At 36.8% G+C, this 18,541-nt stretch overlaps 1 protein-coding gene across 1 annotated transcript in view; it reads left to right on the forward strand.

Annotated features, from left to right (window-relative positions):
- Positions 1-18,541, forward strand: part of LOC104365485 (SAM domain-containing protein SAMSN-1) — a 94,425-nt gene that overhangs the window by 24,111 nt on the left and 51,773 nt on the right. The window contains exons 4-10 of the mRNA XM_009972287.3: positions 173-213; positions 2,610-2,647; positions 4,121-4,207; positions 8,546-8,610; positions 12,115-12,183; positions 16,121-16,244; positions 17,406-17,779. Of these exons, the coding sequence (XP_009970589.3) occupies positions 173-213; positions 2,610-2,647; positions 4,121-4,207; positions 8,546-8,610; positions 12,115-12,183; positions 16,121-16,244; positions 17,406-17,779 (798 nt within the window). The remainder of the gene's footprint in view (positions 1-172; positions 214-2,609; positions 2,648-4,120; positions 4,208-8,545; positions 8,611-12,114; positions 12,184-16,120; positions 16,245-17,405; positions 17,780-18,541) is intronic.

Below are 18,541 nucleotides of genomic sequence, written 5' to 3' on the forward strand. Positions count from 1 at the left end.
CTATGTCCTCCACAATTTCAGCTGTTGGAAAAAAGAAAGACTAGTAGTGTTAGTGGATATTAAAAACACTAATCAAAAGTATATTATTCGGTGTCTTTCCAGTGAGGAAAATATTATATTTGGTTTAAACATTTTTGATTTTCACAGATGTTTTTCTCTATCTTTTTAAAAGGAATTTCCTGAAGTTGAGAACACAGTGACCAAAAAAAGAAAGTAAGTTGAGACCAGCTGAGTTCTACACAGTGTCACTATATTTGTCTGTAACTTTCATCCTTGTTTTATTGTTTGCCAATGTTGCTTTAATTCTTATAGAGTACATGTATTAATGTTGCAGTTGGAAAGCAAGTAACAAGCTTGTAATGCATTACTAAAGCTCTTTTGCTATGATTTTTCATATCTATAAAGCTTTCTTCCAAAACATCAGAACCAGGACAGCTAAAATCAAATGCAGTTAATCTGAGCTTGGTTTAACCATATGTCTGTTTCTCTGAAAGATTGAAGTGGTAACCTATTTTATAGCATGTTTGCACCATTGACCTGATAATCTCCTGAAGAGTTTTTTGTGGTTTTAATCCAAGTAAAAAATCAGTTTACAAAATGATTCAGATAAAGCCGGTCAGACTGTATTTTATCAAGTATATTTGTGACAGCAGCATGCTTTGCATCCATTCGTTGAGACACAATGCTATAGTTTGGGCTAATGATTAATATATATTAGTAAGCAGAGGAATTTATTTTGAAGATTCTTTTTGGCTTGAGGTTGAAGGCTATTCCTTACTGATGGAATGATAGAGACAGATCTTTTCTGTCTGAATGTGACAGACAGGAAAATCCCTGGATTTTTTTTTTTTTTTTTTTTTAGGTGGGACTCCACTAAATTGAGAACAACAATACTATCTATGTCTATTGCTGAGAAATTTCAAAATAGATAAAGATTTCAAATAAAATAAAGAGCTTTTTTGTCTTAAGTAACAGCTCTAATCTATTTCTGGTCATCTGATAAAAACACTAGTAATTTATCGACTGCAAATACAGAGATGCATGCACTCAGAGCTGTGACAACTCAGTTATCTGTGACCAGCCAGAGCCCTGTGAAAATACTCCCAAAACTGCATTAGTTAAAGTATGGAAATAAGTCTGTTATTCACAGTTTTCTCATCATTCTTTAACACTTTTAAGGAAGCCAAACTACTGTGTAGGATTTACCCAAGATTTACCCTACCAAACTCTACCAAATATGGTGCAATCACCTAGTTGCCTAAGAGTCTCCTGCTTAGATCAGAACTAAGTCTGCCCTAGGAATAGAAATAGTAGTATATAGACACAGTGTCAAATCTTACAATGAAAACTATTCTATTCTAAAACTAATCCTAATCTAAATGAATTATCAGAATTTAGAATGGTTGTCCAAATCATTTGGCTAATCAATATAAAAAATGAGTAAGGTTGATGAAAATAATTTCACTCAGCAATAAAAGACTTTGTAATGAAAATTATTTCATTGTGAGTGTCCAGCCATCACTGTCCTGGCATGATACCCCCACTGATAATGCAGAAATTATCACATTGGCCTTTTCTGTAGAAAGTGAATGAGGAATTACCATTCTCTTTTTCTTACAATGGGACAACAGAGAAGAACCAAATGAAATAGAGTAACAGAAATAAAATAAACAGTTGTCTTGTTTAGACAGTAAGAATTAAATTGTGGCACTTTGGAAGCAAAAAAAAATCCAAGTAGTTTCAAAAGGAACTAGTGCTTACAGACTAGTTTCTTAAAAAAATCAATAGTTCAATTGCACCTTCTTGCTCAGGAAACCCTTCAGCACCAATGTGCCTGAAGTTGGGAGATGAACCTCAATTTTTGTGCTCTTTCCCTTCTGCTGATCATTGTCAGAGATTAGAGAGTCTCTGGTCTCATCTAGTATAATCTTCTGACTTCATTCTCTAGCTCATAAATTACTCTCCATTGGGCTTCTTATGGATAAAGTGAAACAAACTAATTCACAGGCTAAATCTTTCTTAATTCAAAGATTTATTTTTCTGCTTTTAAACTGGTATATTCTTTGAGTCATCATTTATAAACCACTGATCACAGATGGAAGCATGAGTTATAACTATTCCTTGACATAAATGTATAAAAAGCTTGAGTTTTATTTGGGCAATAAAATGTCATTCGGTGTTGTTGGGATGGTATGTTCATATGTAGCTCTTTGGTACAATACATTTCTATGTCAACAGACTTCAGACACTCATTTCTAAAAGTTGTAGGGCACTTCAGATCCTGTCTAAAGAAAAATTTCTTATTTTCTTCCTGATGGGCTCCCTGATTCAGGCACGAATTCTTCATTCCATAAGGAAATGTGAATAACATATTTTTACAGAATGAACACTCAGAAGCTTTCAGAGCTTTGTGTGGCATGTGGGAGTAGATGATGATTGGGTAAATGAGAAAAGCCAAGTAACAGCAATTAAAGCCAGGGGGAATTGCACAGCTAAATCCTTGTGCCCTGTTTTGAAGAATTAGTTTGAAAATATCCATATTTGATTAAATGTGCTTTCGTTTTTCATTCTGACTTTCAGCTAATGGTAAATTCTTTTAATTCTTTTAGATCCATCCAGAAGTCCATGTCTGAAAATGAAGCATTTGGTTAGTAACTGCTTAAATCATTTACTGTATACTTGCTAATCTTACAGAGCCAACTTTAATTAAGGGTCTGATTTGCTTTACAGCTGTTGGAGCAAATGCAAAGGAAAGGAAAAAATACAGTTAAGCTATCAATATATCCCCCACCCCTGCTTTCCATGAATACATTCATAGGTATATATTGAAAACAAATTAGTAAACATAGAAGACAAATTGCGATTTAAATAACCTATTATGAGGCAGAATGAGAAATACTCAACATGTCCAGTGTTTCTTTTAATCATTTCAATAAAAAAATTGAAATATCTCTTATCTAATCAGACTCAGATCCCTGGCTTTTCCTGTGTTAAACTACTTTGTTTCAGCTTTCCTAAACAAGTTCATCACAGAAGAAATTTAGGGGTTTGGGGTTTTTTTCAGCCCGTCCTGACGCTGCATATTATTATCCACAGTTGTGATTCAGTGGGTTCTACTTTGTAAATCCTCTGTAGGAAATAATCAGCAGTTTCTTAAAAAGTAAAACTTCCTATTTTTTTTCAGGGAGAGTTTCCTGTTAACATTCTATTATTTATTCTTTAGAGTTTGGATTTAGTTGTTGTATCTAGTCTTTACTGAGTAAATTATTAGGTTATTATACCTGCCTGTAACAATGCAGCTATATTTCATAGCAATATGTCTCAAATAATAGATGAAAGTTCCCTTATGTTGAGACTTCATTCTGTAGCCCTGTACTGGGAAGACTTTCATGCAGAACAGTATCATTTGGTCTACAGCATCCAGGCTGTAATGAATTCCCAGCACTTAACAGAATTGACAAGTGCTTTCATAAAGAAAATTTTCTGACACAGTCAGAGTGAAACCCAACATTGAAAATAACCCTAAAAACAAAACAAAAAACAAAACCAGAAAGCACAAAAACTTAATAGTTATAAATATGCTGTGAAGCATGACCACTCTGGAGTTCACCCAGGGAACAGGAGAATGGCCATCTTGTTCTCAAACCCAGCCTAGTTTCTCCCATTCAAGCTGAGACAGGACTGTCCTTGGAGTGTGTATGACATAGATGTGGGCACCTTTGCTGCTATTTCTTGATAACACTAAATTGCTAACTGTAAAACTAAGTAATATTTATACAATTCCTGGAAGCAAAATAAAGGCACAGATGTTCTGTGGGCTCCTAGGTCTTAAAGCCAGGGTTAAGATAATAATCATTCTGACCATGTTTTAACAGTATTAAATGAGGTATTAGACAGCAGCAAAAGATGATAAAACTTGAAGTCTGACCACAATAAATACCATCCATTCATCAAATTTCTTATATTGTGAAATCATCAGTTAATTTCTGTGTTTGAGCAGATGATACAGTGTTCCACAAGCTTGTTTGATTTGTATTCTGATGCTATTTTTATAGACTTTCCTGTTATTTCACAGGTTTGCTATGAATTCAGGTGACTGCTCTCTGTACTTTTATTTTAGACAGGAAAAATGTGAATGGCACACTTTGGCAGGGTTCCAGGAAGCTGGAGAATGATTCGTACATCAGAAGGCACTGTCAGCTTGAAGGTAATTGCTAAACATATTTCAGCTGATTTTGCATTTTCCACAGAGTATTTAAAAGGGCACCTAGGAAAATTTCTAATTTTTCACTGATAATCTAGCTAAATAATTTGTCAAGTCCTTTTGAGATTTGTCTTGTTCAAGGGGAAAAAACAATAGTTAAAATAAAGCTTACCTTAAAACTGGGAAGCTAAGAACATACTCTGTGACTAATTTACTTTGTACTCCACAGGCCAAAGAAGACTTCCACTACAGTAAATTGCTATAGTCATGTTGTATAGGGCTTGCCAACTGTAATATAAGCCTATAGTAGGAACCCATGTTCCTTGTATACTTTACACTGCTACAGGTATCCAACAGTAAAACTGTGTAACTTTTCCCAGAAAAAAACCTCTTGTGACAGGTGCAAAAGTGTTGGCAAAATTTTGTAAGCAACTGTTTTGTCTAATTCTTTCTAAACCTCTTTTGACCAACTTTGTTGAAACAACCTTACAGCTAATACAGGGGAAGTTGCTAGTGACACTGTTTAAGAGTTAACCAGAACAAACTCATTAAAATAACTGTGAGAAATAACAAGTGAGCAGTCATCTTATCTATTTAAACACAAACCCGACTTTTAAAAATTGAATTGCTTTGATAATCTGCTTAATGTTTCTTCCCAGAATGGAATTTGTATTTCTACTTTTTAAAGTCAAGGTAGATCCATTATAGTTGCCTAAACAGACCAAACCAGACAAAGTTCAGCAGAAACAGAAACCAAGATATGTGGATAAAGTGGATGCTTGTTTTGTCCTCTACTTAAGCCAACAAAGTGGGAAGATGGCCATTGCCTTAACTTTTAATGTCTCCTGTACAAATGGTTTACATATCACCCACTGTTAGGAGATTCCACTGTTAACTGGATATGCAAAAGAAAACAGTGGACAGGGTACCAGCTTTCCCTGTGGATTTCATTCACTTCACCACTTGAAGATAAACTCTTAAATGCTTGGAAAATAGATCTGAAATTGCAATACCTAATGTATTTGCCTATGTATGGGCAAATTTGGTTTCTTGGAAACAGAACGAGAAAGAAAATATGACAGGAAAATTTAGAGGAACTCTGCTCTTGTGATGAACTGATGAGGGGAAAAGGGAGCTCCAGTGAGTCTCATTGGCTTGCAGGAGAAAAGGTTGTAATGGCAGATGAAAGAAATACTAGGCATTTTTCTCCAGACAGGTCCTACTTTTAACCAAACACATTTTGGAATTATTTCCTCAAACTACTCCAGAGGTTGTCAGTCTGGAGGTGGAAAAAGGCTGAATGAGAAGTCAGAACTTTTTGACCTTCCTCCAGAGTCTTTTCTACTCAAGACTTTTTTTACCCTTTTAAATATCTAAAGCATGCAGAAGGAGCAGCACACATTCTAAAAATTGACAAATGTAACTGAAGGGCAGGGGCCCAGAGGGAACAGGAAGCAAAGCTGGCAGCTAACTAAAAATCTTCCTTTCCCCTATGCAGTAAAATTATTTTGAGGGAAGTCCCCTTCACACAGTGGTGAAAACCATTACAAAGAGATTTACAGTGTATCACTATTGATCAAAATAATTTGTCACTATTGATCAAACCTTTCTCCTTACAGACATAATCCTTCAAGGTCTGCAAATCTATTGCATAATATAAATTCTGGTTAGATGTAATAAGCCATATGTGGTGACCAGCATAGACTTCTTTGCTTACTTCAGAGCTGTATCTACAGGTCTGACCCAAATCTCACAGAAATCTGTGAAAAGACATCCACTGATGCTGGTAGCCTTTAGATTAGGTCCTTAATGCTGCTGTGTGTATTAGCTCTACAAAAATCAGTTTTCCAGACTGATAAGGTGGTAAAAGCATATATATCTCACAGACACAATAGTGAGAATGCCTGTCTCACAAACCCAAACCCGAATGATCAGTATCAGATTTGCCAGCCCAAAAATATTGTTGTTGAAAAAGTTGGCTATGCAAGTCACAATCATTGGGCTTTCATGAAAGACTATTACAGAGACAAACAGAAAAGAGCTGACACCTCTCAGAGTCAGCAGACATAATTCTCCACTGCTCCCAATTCACTCCACACTATACCCATTGCCAGATTAGGAAGACAAGAACATTATAGTTTACATACATCTTTTGCATGCTGTGTGGCTTTTTTTTTTTTTTTTTTTTTTTCCCCAAATAAATTTCAGTGGATTGAAGAGTTGATTTAAACAAGATTTAGGAGTGCTGCAGATGCATGTTATTATGGCTGGCAAAAGACATGATGGTTGGGGGGCTTTAATAACTTCCTGTTTTTCATTTGGTTTCAAACAAAATTATGTTAAGAGTGGTGTCACTGCATGCAGTCTTTCAGGCTAATGTCATTGTATGTTGCCCCACGGTTGTTTGTGATTCAACCGCAAACAGCTACCAAATAATACTATTTTGGACTAGCCTTTAAGATGACTTGCGGGCACAGGAATGAACACTGCAAGACTTAACTTTTAGAGTAATCTTACAGAGCACAGGGCTACAGTGTGCAGAGATGCCTGCAGGAGATGAAAACAAAATAGCCTGAGGACCAGAAACAACCCAGTTATGTTAATCTGGTGTTGCATAAGCACTGCTTGACATGAGTTATGTTGATTCTAGAAGCACAGCTATCTCTGTATTTAAATAAACTATATTGTCAGACACTTGGCCCTCAGTGACTTCGAGGAGATTTATAGGCTCTTGAGACAACTTAAAATCTGTTCAGTCACATTACATTTTGGAATATAACATGTTTTTTGGAAAAGCTTTTAGTTTCATTGTAACCATAAGGTCTGTAGGAGAAAGACACTGTCCTACTATGACAGAAGCTCTTACAGAAGCCTCTAGAGGCAAACTTGTGCAATAACATTTTCTGTGACTCATTTTTCGTCTTCCTGTTGATGCACATCGCAAATGAAGGAAATTGTTTGATGGGGTTTTCTATACAACTGACTTATGGTTTTGAGGTGGAACTAGGATGTGAAAAGACTGTTGCTTTTTTTTGTCCTATGTCCAGATTGTAATTTGTGAGTTTTTATCCAGTTTTACAACATCCAAGTTGCAAAACCATGAGGATATTATTTGCTATAGTGTTACAATGCTAATAATGTCTCTTGATTCAGAATTTGCTTTAATACTAACATGTGAAGATATATCTGCTAAGTTATCTGTACAATGGCCTTTTTATTGTTTCACTTGTATAAGTTTAAGGGCTTTTTTTTGTCTAGCTTTATACACATTTTAGTCTCATTGAATTCCAGCATAGGCATTTTGAGGACTAGGATCTTACTTACCTCTTTGAATATAAATTTTCATGATCATATTCAAACACTTTTTTTCATGTGATAACTAAAGAATCTCAGTCACTTGGAATTATTCATTGAATTAATCTTTCTGTTGATTGTAGAAAAACCAATGCAATCAGTCTCACCTGCCTACAATTAGCCTTTGTGAATATGTGTATTAAGTTAGCTGTCCTCCTGCAAACAGCAGAATTACTCATGTTGTAAGATATTCCTCAGCAGCAACAAGGATGCCAAGTTAGGATTCATGAGAAAAAAAAAAAAAAAAAAACGACACATTCCTGCTGGTTTCAAGTAACTTTGGGAAAATAGGATAGCACTTTGTGCTGTGATTAGCAGCTAATTTTTCCTGTTTTTTCCTTCAAAATAACTGAGTGCCTCTGATATCTGTGTCGATGGAATCTAACTGCTAGGGCCTTTCTACAGTAGTATAATGGTGGATGCTTTGTCTTAAGTGGGAGTAAGAGTATATCTCTCAAAGTAGGCTTACTAAAAATAAACTTTTCAAAGAGTTGTTTGACCTATTATTGGTCATTGTTGTAATGAAGGTAAATACTCTTCCCATGCAAAGCATTAATTTCTTGGAAGAAATAGGAGTGCGCTCATTTTTTGAAAGCAAATTCTAATCTAAGCTATGTTAAACAGATCTCAATTGCAAAGATCATTTTTGTCCTTCATTTTATATATTAAGATTCTACACTTTTCTGCTGTAAATTAGCAGGGCAAGAGGAATTTCTTTGTGGGGTTGTGGGTTAGTAAACAGGACTAAATACAGATGAAGAAGTAAGCATGAATGAGTTTTCTTTCTGTGAGTCAGTTTGCCAGTTTGTTTTGTAGTTTTACGTCAAAGCAGTTTGAGATAAAATGCATGCTTAAATGATGTAAGGTTAACTTCAGAGAGTCAAAATGTCAGCTCAAAACATCAAGTGCAATTGAAATTATACTCCTTAAAAAAAAACCAGGACATTTTAAATAATGTTTTCTCTCTTTTTTGGTCATAATTCACAGAAGATAATATTGGTGGTGGGATACATTTTCTCCAAGGAAAGAAGATAGAAGAAACAACATGCCAGGTGAAAGAAATACTCTTTTTTTCAGAATCTAAAATTTCATTCAAATAAAAGGCATATTTCTTGCTTCCACTCCTATTGGCCTAGCCTAAACTTCCATATTGGCCTAGCCTAAACTTCATACTCCATATGCTTGTGTAATTTAGAAGCTGACTTTAAAAGAAGACTCTGGTGACTACCTAAGTTATGTACCAATTTCATTATGAAAACCGTGTGGGTTTTAATACTTAGAAAACTTTTTCTTTCCCTAAGTGAATACATTTCTATTAAGTTGATACACTGGAATTGTACCTGGCAAGATCTCTACTAAGTGTTTCTCTCAGTCTTGCATGCTCCATAGTGACATATATATCCTAACACTTTCTGAATTTCTATAAACCTGTACCATATCTGCTTTTCATAATACTACATTAGTTATCCCACTAACATGAGCAGTTAAAGAATTCTGATCCTTGGGTTTGCATACTAATAATAACGTAAAAGTAGGAAACAACCCAACAGCTGGTGAGCAGAAAGAGGTGAGGAGAAAGACTTGTGGCTTTGGAATTAGAATGACTAACATTTGCTTTTTATTTCACCTCCAGTCCAGTGTTTGCCCTGATAATATATTACTTAAGGAGCCAGTTAGTATATGTTGCATATGTCTGATTATGTCTGTTTTCATTTACTGTACTGCATTATGCACACAAATAAGGACGTGTTGGGAGAACAGCATTATGGGAAAAGCTCTCACAGTTTTTCTGCAAAATCATTGCAAATTAGTGTTCTTATGAAGTGCCTGTATGCTGATACACACAGCATGGGGAACGAAGAGGAGGAATTAGAGGTCTGCATGCAGTTGCAATGCTGCAGTCTCATTAAGACCACAGAAATGTGATGGGATAGCTCACACAACTGGAGTGTAAGCTGCCACGGATGTAACTCTTATCTTCAAGACGGCCAGAAAAAAGATACGGGGAACTATAAACCAGTCAGTCTTACCTCAGTCCCGAGGAATGTGATGGAGCAAATCCTCCTGGAAACTGTTCCCAAACATATGAAAGACAAGAAGGTGACAGGGGATAGTCAGCATGAATTTATGAAATGGAATTCATGCGTTACCAGCCCGAGGGCCTTCTGCAATGAAATGACTAGTTTGGTGGAAGAGAGGAGAGCAGTGAATGTTGTTTATCTTGACTTTACTGAGGCTTTCCACACTGTCCCCCATTACATCTTCATGGGCAAACTAATGAAATAGGGACTAGAAAAGCAGACAGTGAGATGGATTGAAAACAGGTTGAACCACTGGCTCAAAGTAATATGATTAATGGCTCAAAGTCCCACTGGAAACCAGCCCCTAGTGATCTACCCCAGGGGTCGATCCTGGGTCCATTACTGTTTATGATCTTCACTAATCACCCGAACAATGGGACAGAGTGCCCCTTCAGCAAATTTGCAGTCAGTGCAAAACTGGAACAAGTGCCTGATGTACCAGAAAGTTGTGCTTGCCCATCAGAAGGCCTTCAACAGACTGGAGAAATGGGCAAACAGGAACCTCATGAAACTCAATAAAGAGAAGTGCAAAGTCCTGAACCTGGGGAGGAATAACCCCCTCTGCCAATACAGGCTAGGGACAAATTTGCTGGAAAGCAGCTTTGCAGAAAAGGTCCTGGGGGTCGTGGTGAACACCAAGTTGACCATTAGCCAGCGATGTGCCCTTGGAACAAAGGCGGCCAACAGCCTCTTAGGCTGCATTAGGCAGGGCGCTACCAGCAGATCGAGGGAGGTGATCCTTCCCCTCTGCTCAGCAGTGGTGAGCTGACCCGCTAGATATGGGTGCTGGGCCCAGTTATTGTGTCTCCAGTACAAGACAAACAGGGAAAATACTGGAATAAATCCAATGTAAGGCCATGAAGATGATTAAGGGATTGGAGCATGTGTCATATGAGGAGAGGCTGAGAGAGCTGGGACTGTCCAGCCTGAAGCAGAGAGGGGTCAGGGGATCTGATCCATGTGTACAGATGGGGGACTAAAGAAGAGGGAGCCAGGCTCTTCTCAGGGGTGTCCAGTGACAGGACAATGAGAGGCAACAGGCACAAACTGAAATACAGGAAATTTATTTAGCATAAAGAAAGAACTTTTCTACTGTGAGGGGGGGTCAAACACTGGAAAAGGCTTCCAAGAGAGGCTGTATAAAGTCCATCTTTGGAGATACTCAAAATCTGTCAGGACATGGACCTAGGCAACTTGCTCCAGTGACCTGCTCTGAGCAGGCACAATCCCCAGATATGCATTCTTGCCTCAGCTGGTCTATGTGAGCCTGTGATTCTGTGAGACAAGGAAGAAACAAATTTACAAGCAATATTAAATAGAATAGATGAACATTTTAGCTTTTTTTTCCCTCTCGCTCTAAAAAATTAAAAAAAAAAAAAAAAAAAAGAAAAAGAAATAAGAAAAAGAAAAAAAAAGAAAAAAAAAAAAAGAAAGCAAATAAGCTTCCCTGAGTGCTTCATAAAAACTTCAGTCCCTCTCCATTTCCTAAATAGATGCTCATTTAATTCTATTCATTCTGTAAATGCTGGAAAACAGGGGCTTGGAGCAGAAGTACAGGTTGAGAGGAACAGCATGAGCAACGCTGTAATAATTGTACCTTACCATGAAAAATAGCTTTACTTTCTGCATTTATTTTTCATATCTTTGTTCTTGTTTGTTCATGTCTAACAGGGCTCCCTTGATGGCTCAAACCCTTTGTAGCATATTGGGAAGGACATAAAATATGAAGTAATACAGTCTTTGGGCTAATACATTTTCCAAAATGTTTCATGCCTCATTTCTCACGTAAATTCTTAGGTTGCATTCAGCCTTCAAAATGTCATTCATATTCATGAACAAAGAAGACTAGTGTTCATTATAAGCTATAAGCACTGTCAGACTTGCCCACTGGGGACTGCATCAGTGCCCCAGGGAAAGTGTATTCTCATGGTGTTCCTATCACGAGGACATTGTGACCAAGAAATGGATTACGAGCAGATGATGAAAGTCTTGTCTTTGCTTTGTTAATCCAATTCAAACTCACACTCTTGGGGCTCAATATCCCCAGCAAAATGAGGCGAACTGAACAAGGACCTCTTTAGAAATGCATCAGTGACACTTGCTCCTCAGCTGAGGGGTTGCTGCTGAGGGGTATTCTGTGGCTTTCCTGTTCATTGAGAAAAGAGAGCCAAGATATAGGATGAGACCCAAGCATCTCATGATATAATGCATGGCTCTGTGACTGTATCACATACCCTGTGATATCTCCAAGACGTTACTGAGTCCCAGATAACTATGGAAATTAAGACAGATCAAAATCAAACTGATTTCAATGGGTGTCAGCTGGTGTATGTTGACCATTAATTTTATATGCACATAGTACTCTCTTGGAAGACTGCTGAGCTCTCAATCTGTATTCAGTGACATGATAGTAATTATGTTTATACATCTTATTTATTTGGATTATTTTTTTATTTTATTTTTCTTACCATCTAGGTGACAGACTATGAGCAGTGGATTCCACCACGAGTTCACAATCCAAATGTGGCTGGTAACAGCGAAATGGTGAGTTGCCATGAAAATTGTTATTTTTTTTTCATCAGCAGCTAGCAGCCTGGAAGAACATTCTGTTTTAGTAGGATTTCTTTTACTGTGTGTTGCTTCCCCAAAAGTTGAAAGATCTTAATCCGTATTCATGCTATTAACCATGATATCTATTTATAGTTTATAAAATACCTTATTATTTCTCCACTATCAATCATGATATTTTTTTATCTTTTATAGAATATCTTAGTATTGCTCTGTGATTTCCAGGAGAAAATCTGCCTATAATCCTAGCCTGCTTAGTTTGACTCTGCAGTCATTTTTGAGTAGCTGGAGTATCAGACTATATTAATGGGAGTATTTAAAAGTCAGATATGTATGGGCAGGAGCACATGAAAGAAGTTTATACAGTGCTTGTCTATATATTGATTGACTGTGGCTTTACTGACATTTTTAAAAATAAAATATATCCAAATTCAGTGCATTTTACAGAGCTAACTCTGTATAAGTAGAGCAGAAAGTTCTCTGTCATCAGGTACTATTTTAATATTTACTATGTGCAGTGAGGGTATTACTGAAACTTTCAAAAAAACTTCTATGATACAATGATGATAGCACCATTGACAAAGTAAACATACCATAATTTTTGTCTTCTCACTATTACATTGTACTCTAAATATAAATCCATAGGTAATCTTGATTAAATCATTGCAGTTCTTTGGGAAAGGCAAACCAGTTGAGGAAAAATCACAGAGATTATCCTCTGTGAGGACTAAATTCTTTATGCTGAGAAGTGACATGCTGTGCAAGTGCTTTTATTGAAATTAATGCAGTTACACACAGGAAAGAGAGTGCTCAACAGGAGTGAGATTGCTGGAATCTGACCAACAGTGTTTTACACTTAGCTTCCAAATTGCTATATTTCTGTCACCAGGTTAATCCTCATAACATCTTAGTGATTAAAGATTTCTAAGGTATTTAGAATATCTTAGGATAAACTGGAAACAGTTTATCAGACACAATTTAGGTCTTTTTTTCTTTAACACATTTTTATAAGTGCATTTTTAAAATGTATACTTTTGCTCATAAGTAGTCATGCACGTTTCATGCAAATTACTTGCAGCTAAAGGGCAGGCTGCAATTTATTTTTTACACAACTCATTTTTGTTTGTGGTATGAGATGATTTTTCATGACTAAAACCTGTTAATCAGGAAAATAAAGAATATTCTTGTTCATGAGGGAAATTTTTCCTTACAAATATCTTTGCTTGTAGATTGGGCAAAACACAAACACAGCTATAATGTTCAAGTGAGCAAATGACCCTAGAACATAGAAGCGGGGGGGAATTTAAAAGTCTTTAAATGTGTTTTAAATGAACAGTTTTTTATGAGTGGACACTTACTGCTCTGTGCACTGGTCTTCAATACTCCTCCATAGTTCCTTTTAGGAACATCCTTTCCCTTCCACAGACAAGGAAGGTACTGGAAAGTGTCATATTCCAAATTAGTGTATGTTACTGGTCTGACCAGTAGCACTGCACATTCTGTCGCTGCACTTTCTTCTCTCATATCCTGGACAGAGGCAACTAGAGATACCAGATTCCAGATAACACAAACAGCAAGAGGAAAATTGCCTGAAACCAAAGCATAACATGTAATGGGTTTTTCTCACTTTTATGTATGCTTTCACTAAGCTGTGGTTGAGGGTTGCTAGGACAATATATCAAAACTGTGAGACCGGGATGGTCAGTTCACCTGACAGTCTGTCTGGTTTCTACATCAAAGAATGTTTTACTTCTGTTTTGATAAGCAGCTAAACTTCTGGATTTGAATGCTTAGGTAAACCAAAATAATACACTGTAAATTTAAAACCTGTCCCATCACTAACTGATACTGCATGAGATTTTTTCTCCATAAAAGGGGGTTACTGTATTTATTATTTAATCACTTATGACATTTCACTAACAGTAGACTCTACCAAATGAGTACTTTTAAACTAAAGAGGATTAGAGTTTGCCATTAATAAAATTATCTGAATAGATTGTCTTTCATTTATCTTGATGTCTCCATGATGGAAATTCCAAATCATAATTCAGAATCATCATGTTGCTTTTGTATCATTACTTATAAGTGAACAAATGATTATTACTACAAGAGATCTTACATTAGAGCAATATTATAATTTTAAACCCTTCCCTCCACTGTGTCGACTGCACCACACAGCTTTGTGTCATTGGCAAACTTGCTGAGGGTGCGCTCAATCTCACTGTCCATGTCACCAACAAGATGTTGAACACTGCAGTCCCAACATTGACCCCTGAGGAACGCCACTTGTCACTGCTCTCCACTTGGATATTGAGCTGTTGGCCATAACTCTTTGAGTGCGACCGTCCAGCCAATTCCTTACCCATTGAGTGGTTCATCCCTCAAATCCATGTCTCTCCAATTTAGAGGTGTCATGTGGGACAGTGTCAAAGGCTTTGCACGTGCCCAGATAGATGACTGTTAAAATTTCAACAAATTGTCTAGTGACACAAAACTAACTAAATACACATAAAATGTCCTTTGCTGGGCATAGAAGTCTTGGACTTCTATTTCTGCTTACAGAACCTCATGTCTTCATAGGAAATTATCTGAAACTTTGGCACTTGAATCACAGCCATCTTTATAAGCAGTTTCTGTTAAGTGAACAGTGGTCCTGTTTTAAATCTGAAATTAACATACACCCTCTGCCTTACTATTGCTACAGGGAATGGATGTAACTTGTAATATGTGAATGCTGGGGCTTCAGATTGCTTCATGCTAAGACTTTGAAAAAAGTCTTTAACCCAAATGAAAGGAGGAGCTCAGAATCTCTTGAGACCCATCCCTAAGCAGCCTGCTCACTACACATTAGACTGCTGGCAAACTCTGTGATGACTTTGTCTCAAAGGATTTTGAATAGAAGGAGGCAGAAAGGGTCTATGATGTGTGACCTAATTTCTGGGGAGAGTGCAATAAAGTTCTTTGCATTTCTACCTTCTGATAATATCAACACTAGCACTCAATCACTTGCAATATTGCCAAAGATGCATTGCCACAAAAGGCCAAATTCATTATCAGTGTAAGTAGATGAACATCTATAGAATCCAGACAGTACTCTCCCAAAATGTAGCCATCAGAGAATTATGGTTTTACCCATTTCTAATATATTTACTTTTTTTTTTTGGTTTCTAGTGAACAGCAGATAGCCTATGTGAAACACAGCATATGACTATGGAAGAGAGATTATTTGTTGTCTGAGTATGAAATTTCTCTCTGAAAGAGACAAAGTTCAGAGTCAGATTGGAAGAGAACTCAAGTTTTTCTAGACTGATTTGAAAGATAGCAGCTGGTTTAACATAAGTGAAGGTGTGTGAGATGGCTGCACATTCACAAAGTTCCTGCTCTAGGAGCCTGTAATAACCAAACCTTGAGTTCCTCCAGTAGGACATTGTTGGAATGTACGTTAATGTATTTGAATTGTCATTATGTTATTGACATTTAATCTAGGAAAGGAAATAAGGCCTCGAATAAAGGAAGACATCAGTATTTCAGAACACATTCCCAAACACATTTAAATGCAGTAGCTTGCCACATCTGGGATTTCTGGGTATACCCAAAATGCTTCTGGATAATGTAGTGGATGATATATTAAAATGTTTTCTAGAACTAATCTGTAATTAAGTATTAAGTAATACTGGGGTATTAAGGAAGAGTAATATGTAAGCAGGAATATGAACACTGATCTAAGTTTAATGCCTCTTGTGACTTGCTTTTTTCCTTTTTCATGTCTATTGGTCGTACCTAACTTTTAAAGTATTGTGTGGATGATTAATTCTTAGAATCTGAGACTGTCATTCTCAAAATAAGTACCATGTTAGTCTTAGGTTTTATTTGTAGAGTTTGGACACTTTCAACATCTTTGATTTTTTGCCAGGGTACAGAACCAGATGATAAAGTAGAGTCCATGGGAACACTAAAACGATTACAGAAATTGGTCCGAACCAAAAAAACAAGTACACAAAGCTTGGAGGATGTCAAACATGTTTTGCTCCCCCTCAGTAAGTAAAGCATTATATCAGCATTCTTTCCAACATTTGGCAAATGACACTGTATTGAACATAACTGTAAACAATCCTGTCCTGGTCTGTCATTCACCACCCACAATCTTCAAACCCCAACTGAGATGTTACTGTGATACCACTTTAGTGCTGACTTCCTCATAGTGTGAAAACCTGTTTCCTGTCACACTAGCTTGAGTTTTGTAACAGTATATCTTGCAAGTGGGGATTTTAGCTAAATAGAATTGTATAACAGTGTGGCCTCTGTGCTGGAGAAAATTTGTTTTTAGAGTAGTTCCTAGTTTTGTATCACGTTTCAGGTCAGAAAGGCAAAACTCACAAATGCTAAAATAACTTTCAGTGTTAATCCATGAGTTGGTAGCAGCTGGGAGCGCAAGAAGGTCTGTGGTATGATAAATAAGTCGGCCTCTCATCATACCTGGTTGCCTAGAGACATAAGACACAGGAATTCTAAATTGATGCTGAACACAGGTTACTTTCTGGAGTCTCCTATAGATCACTGATTTGACTGTGCAGCAGTTCATCTGAACTTGTTTTGCCAACATTAATTTAACAGTGTATGCATTTGTTGTACAATATGTTTGTGTGTATGATTATTTTTAAACCAATACTAGCAAAATGTGTTTAAACTATCTGATGAACTACTGCTCCAGCCAAATCTTTGCTTGGGCTGAGACACATGAGTAAATTTAGATTTCAGCACTATGTAACTACAACATACATACTGGGAAGGGGTGGGAGAGCAATTATCCAGAAAAACTTTCTGAACTTTTCCAATATTTAAGCTAAATTCATGCTCTCTGCAACTATGCAGCAATACGACATTCACTTAGCAAATTTTCATGTTCAGTGCAGAACCAGTACAATTTTCCAGGCTTTTGAGGAAACAAGACAAATTTATGAAATTGAGAATAAATCTTGCTTTTGGCTCAGATGTCTGGCCCAGTATAAAATCCTTTCCATCTCCCTAATTATTATTATTTGTTTTGGGTTTGTTTTTTTTTGTTTGTTTGTTTGTTTTTATGGAGTCCTTGTTTTTTCCGTTATATAGAATGCAACAGACAGCATATAAGAAAAAAAGTGTGCTATTTTCTCTATGAATTGCAACACGGTATAACAGAAGTATTTGCATTTTTAAAGATACATTAGAAGATGCTTATGTCTCTGAAGAGGATGAAGAAGCAATAACTTCTTGCATGAAACTGACAAAACCTCAGGAAAAGAAGACCTGGAAAGACAGTGTGAGAAGAAAAGAGACTGAGACTAGGGCAGATTTTATTTCTGCATCTCTGGGCCGCTCATACACTTCCAAACTTAATAACTTAGGAACTATTTCAATCCATTCGGAAACCGAATTTCACTTGTGGAGTGACTGGAAGCCATTTCCTGATAACCACCTCTGTCCTTGTGACTTCTTGATTTCAAAAATAGAAGAATGGGAAAACTGTACTTGCTCTTCTCATCAGCCACATCTTACATATTCCCTAACTGATATGGATCTACAGTACTCCTGGGTAAGTGGAAGTGGTTTCTGTTGTGCTGATATGCATAAAAAGTGGAAACTTTTTGCTCTGATTCAGCATTAAAGAGATGTTGTCATCTTCCATGTGGTTATGAAATGCAATAAACCAAATTTAGATTTCAGGTAAATGGATGTCAATGCATTGTTCAGGCTAACACCAGGGGTTCATATAGCCCCAGGTAGTTAATTTTTAACCATGCAGACATCAGCAGCATTGAGATGGAAGTCTTTAGGCTATTCTGTTTTTCATCGGACACACTATTTTTTCATCTGTACATTAAATACTCATTCTTCCAGGCTTAGAAAACTTTCTGAAAGTCTGGGGTAAGTCACTAAGGGATAATGAAGCCAGTGGTCTTGGATCAGGCCCCTAGAGGTCACTGCAAAACTAGTAAAGGACACTAGAGTTATTTAGACAAATGTCAGAGGTTGAAGAGGTATTGGTGTTTCTGCCACCTTGGATCAGCTCAGCTGGTGGACCCTATTTTTGAAATTACCTTTGTGGCAGCAAGAAGTTTTTAGGGCAAGATACAAAGGAGCAGAGTTTAATTTTGGTCTGATATCACCTTTCTGGATAGCTGTCTGGAGCAGGATTTTCTATTGTAATTGATGGATTTTTCTAAAGGGCTATGTAAAACTAGAAAAAAACAAAACAAAACAAAACAAAACAAAAACCAATAAATTCTTTAGTTGGTGAGATATACAAAATACAGACACTGCAATTAGGCTTTTCTCCCTCTCCTCACCAGCCACA

Source organism: Tyto alba, unplaced genomic scaffold (assembly GCF_018691265.1).
Source record: "Tyto alba isolate M040663 unplaced genomic scaffold, T.alba_DEE_v4.0 Super-Scaffold_14, whole genome shotgun sequence".
NCBI classification, from domain to species: Eukaryota; Metazoa; Chordata; class Aves; order Strigiformes; family Tytonidae; genus Tyto; species Tyto alba.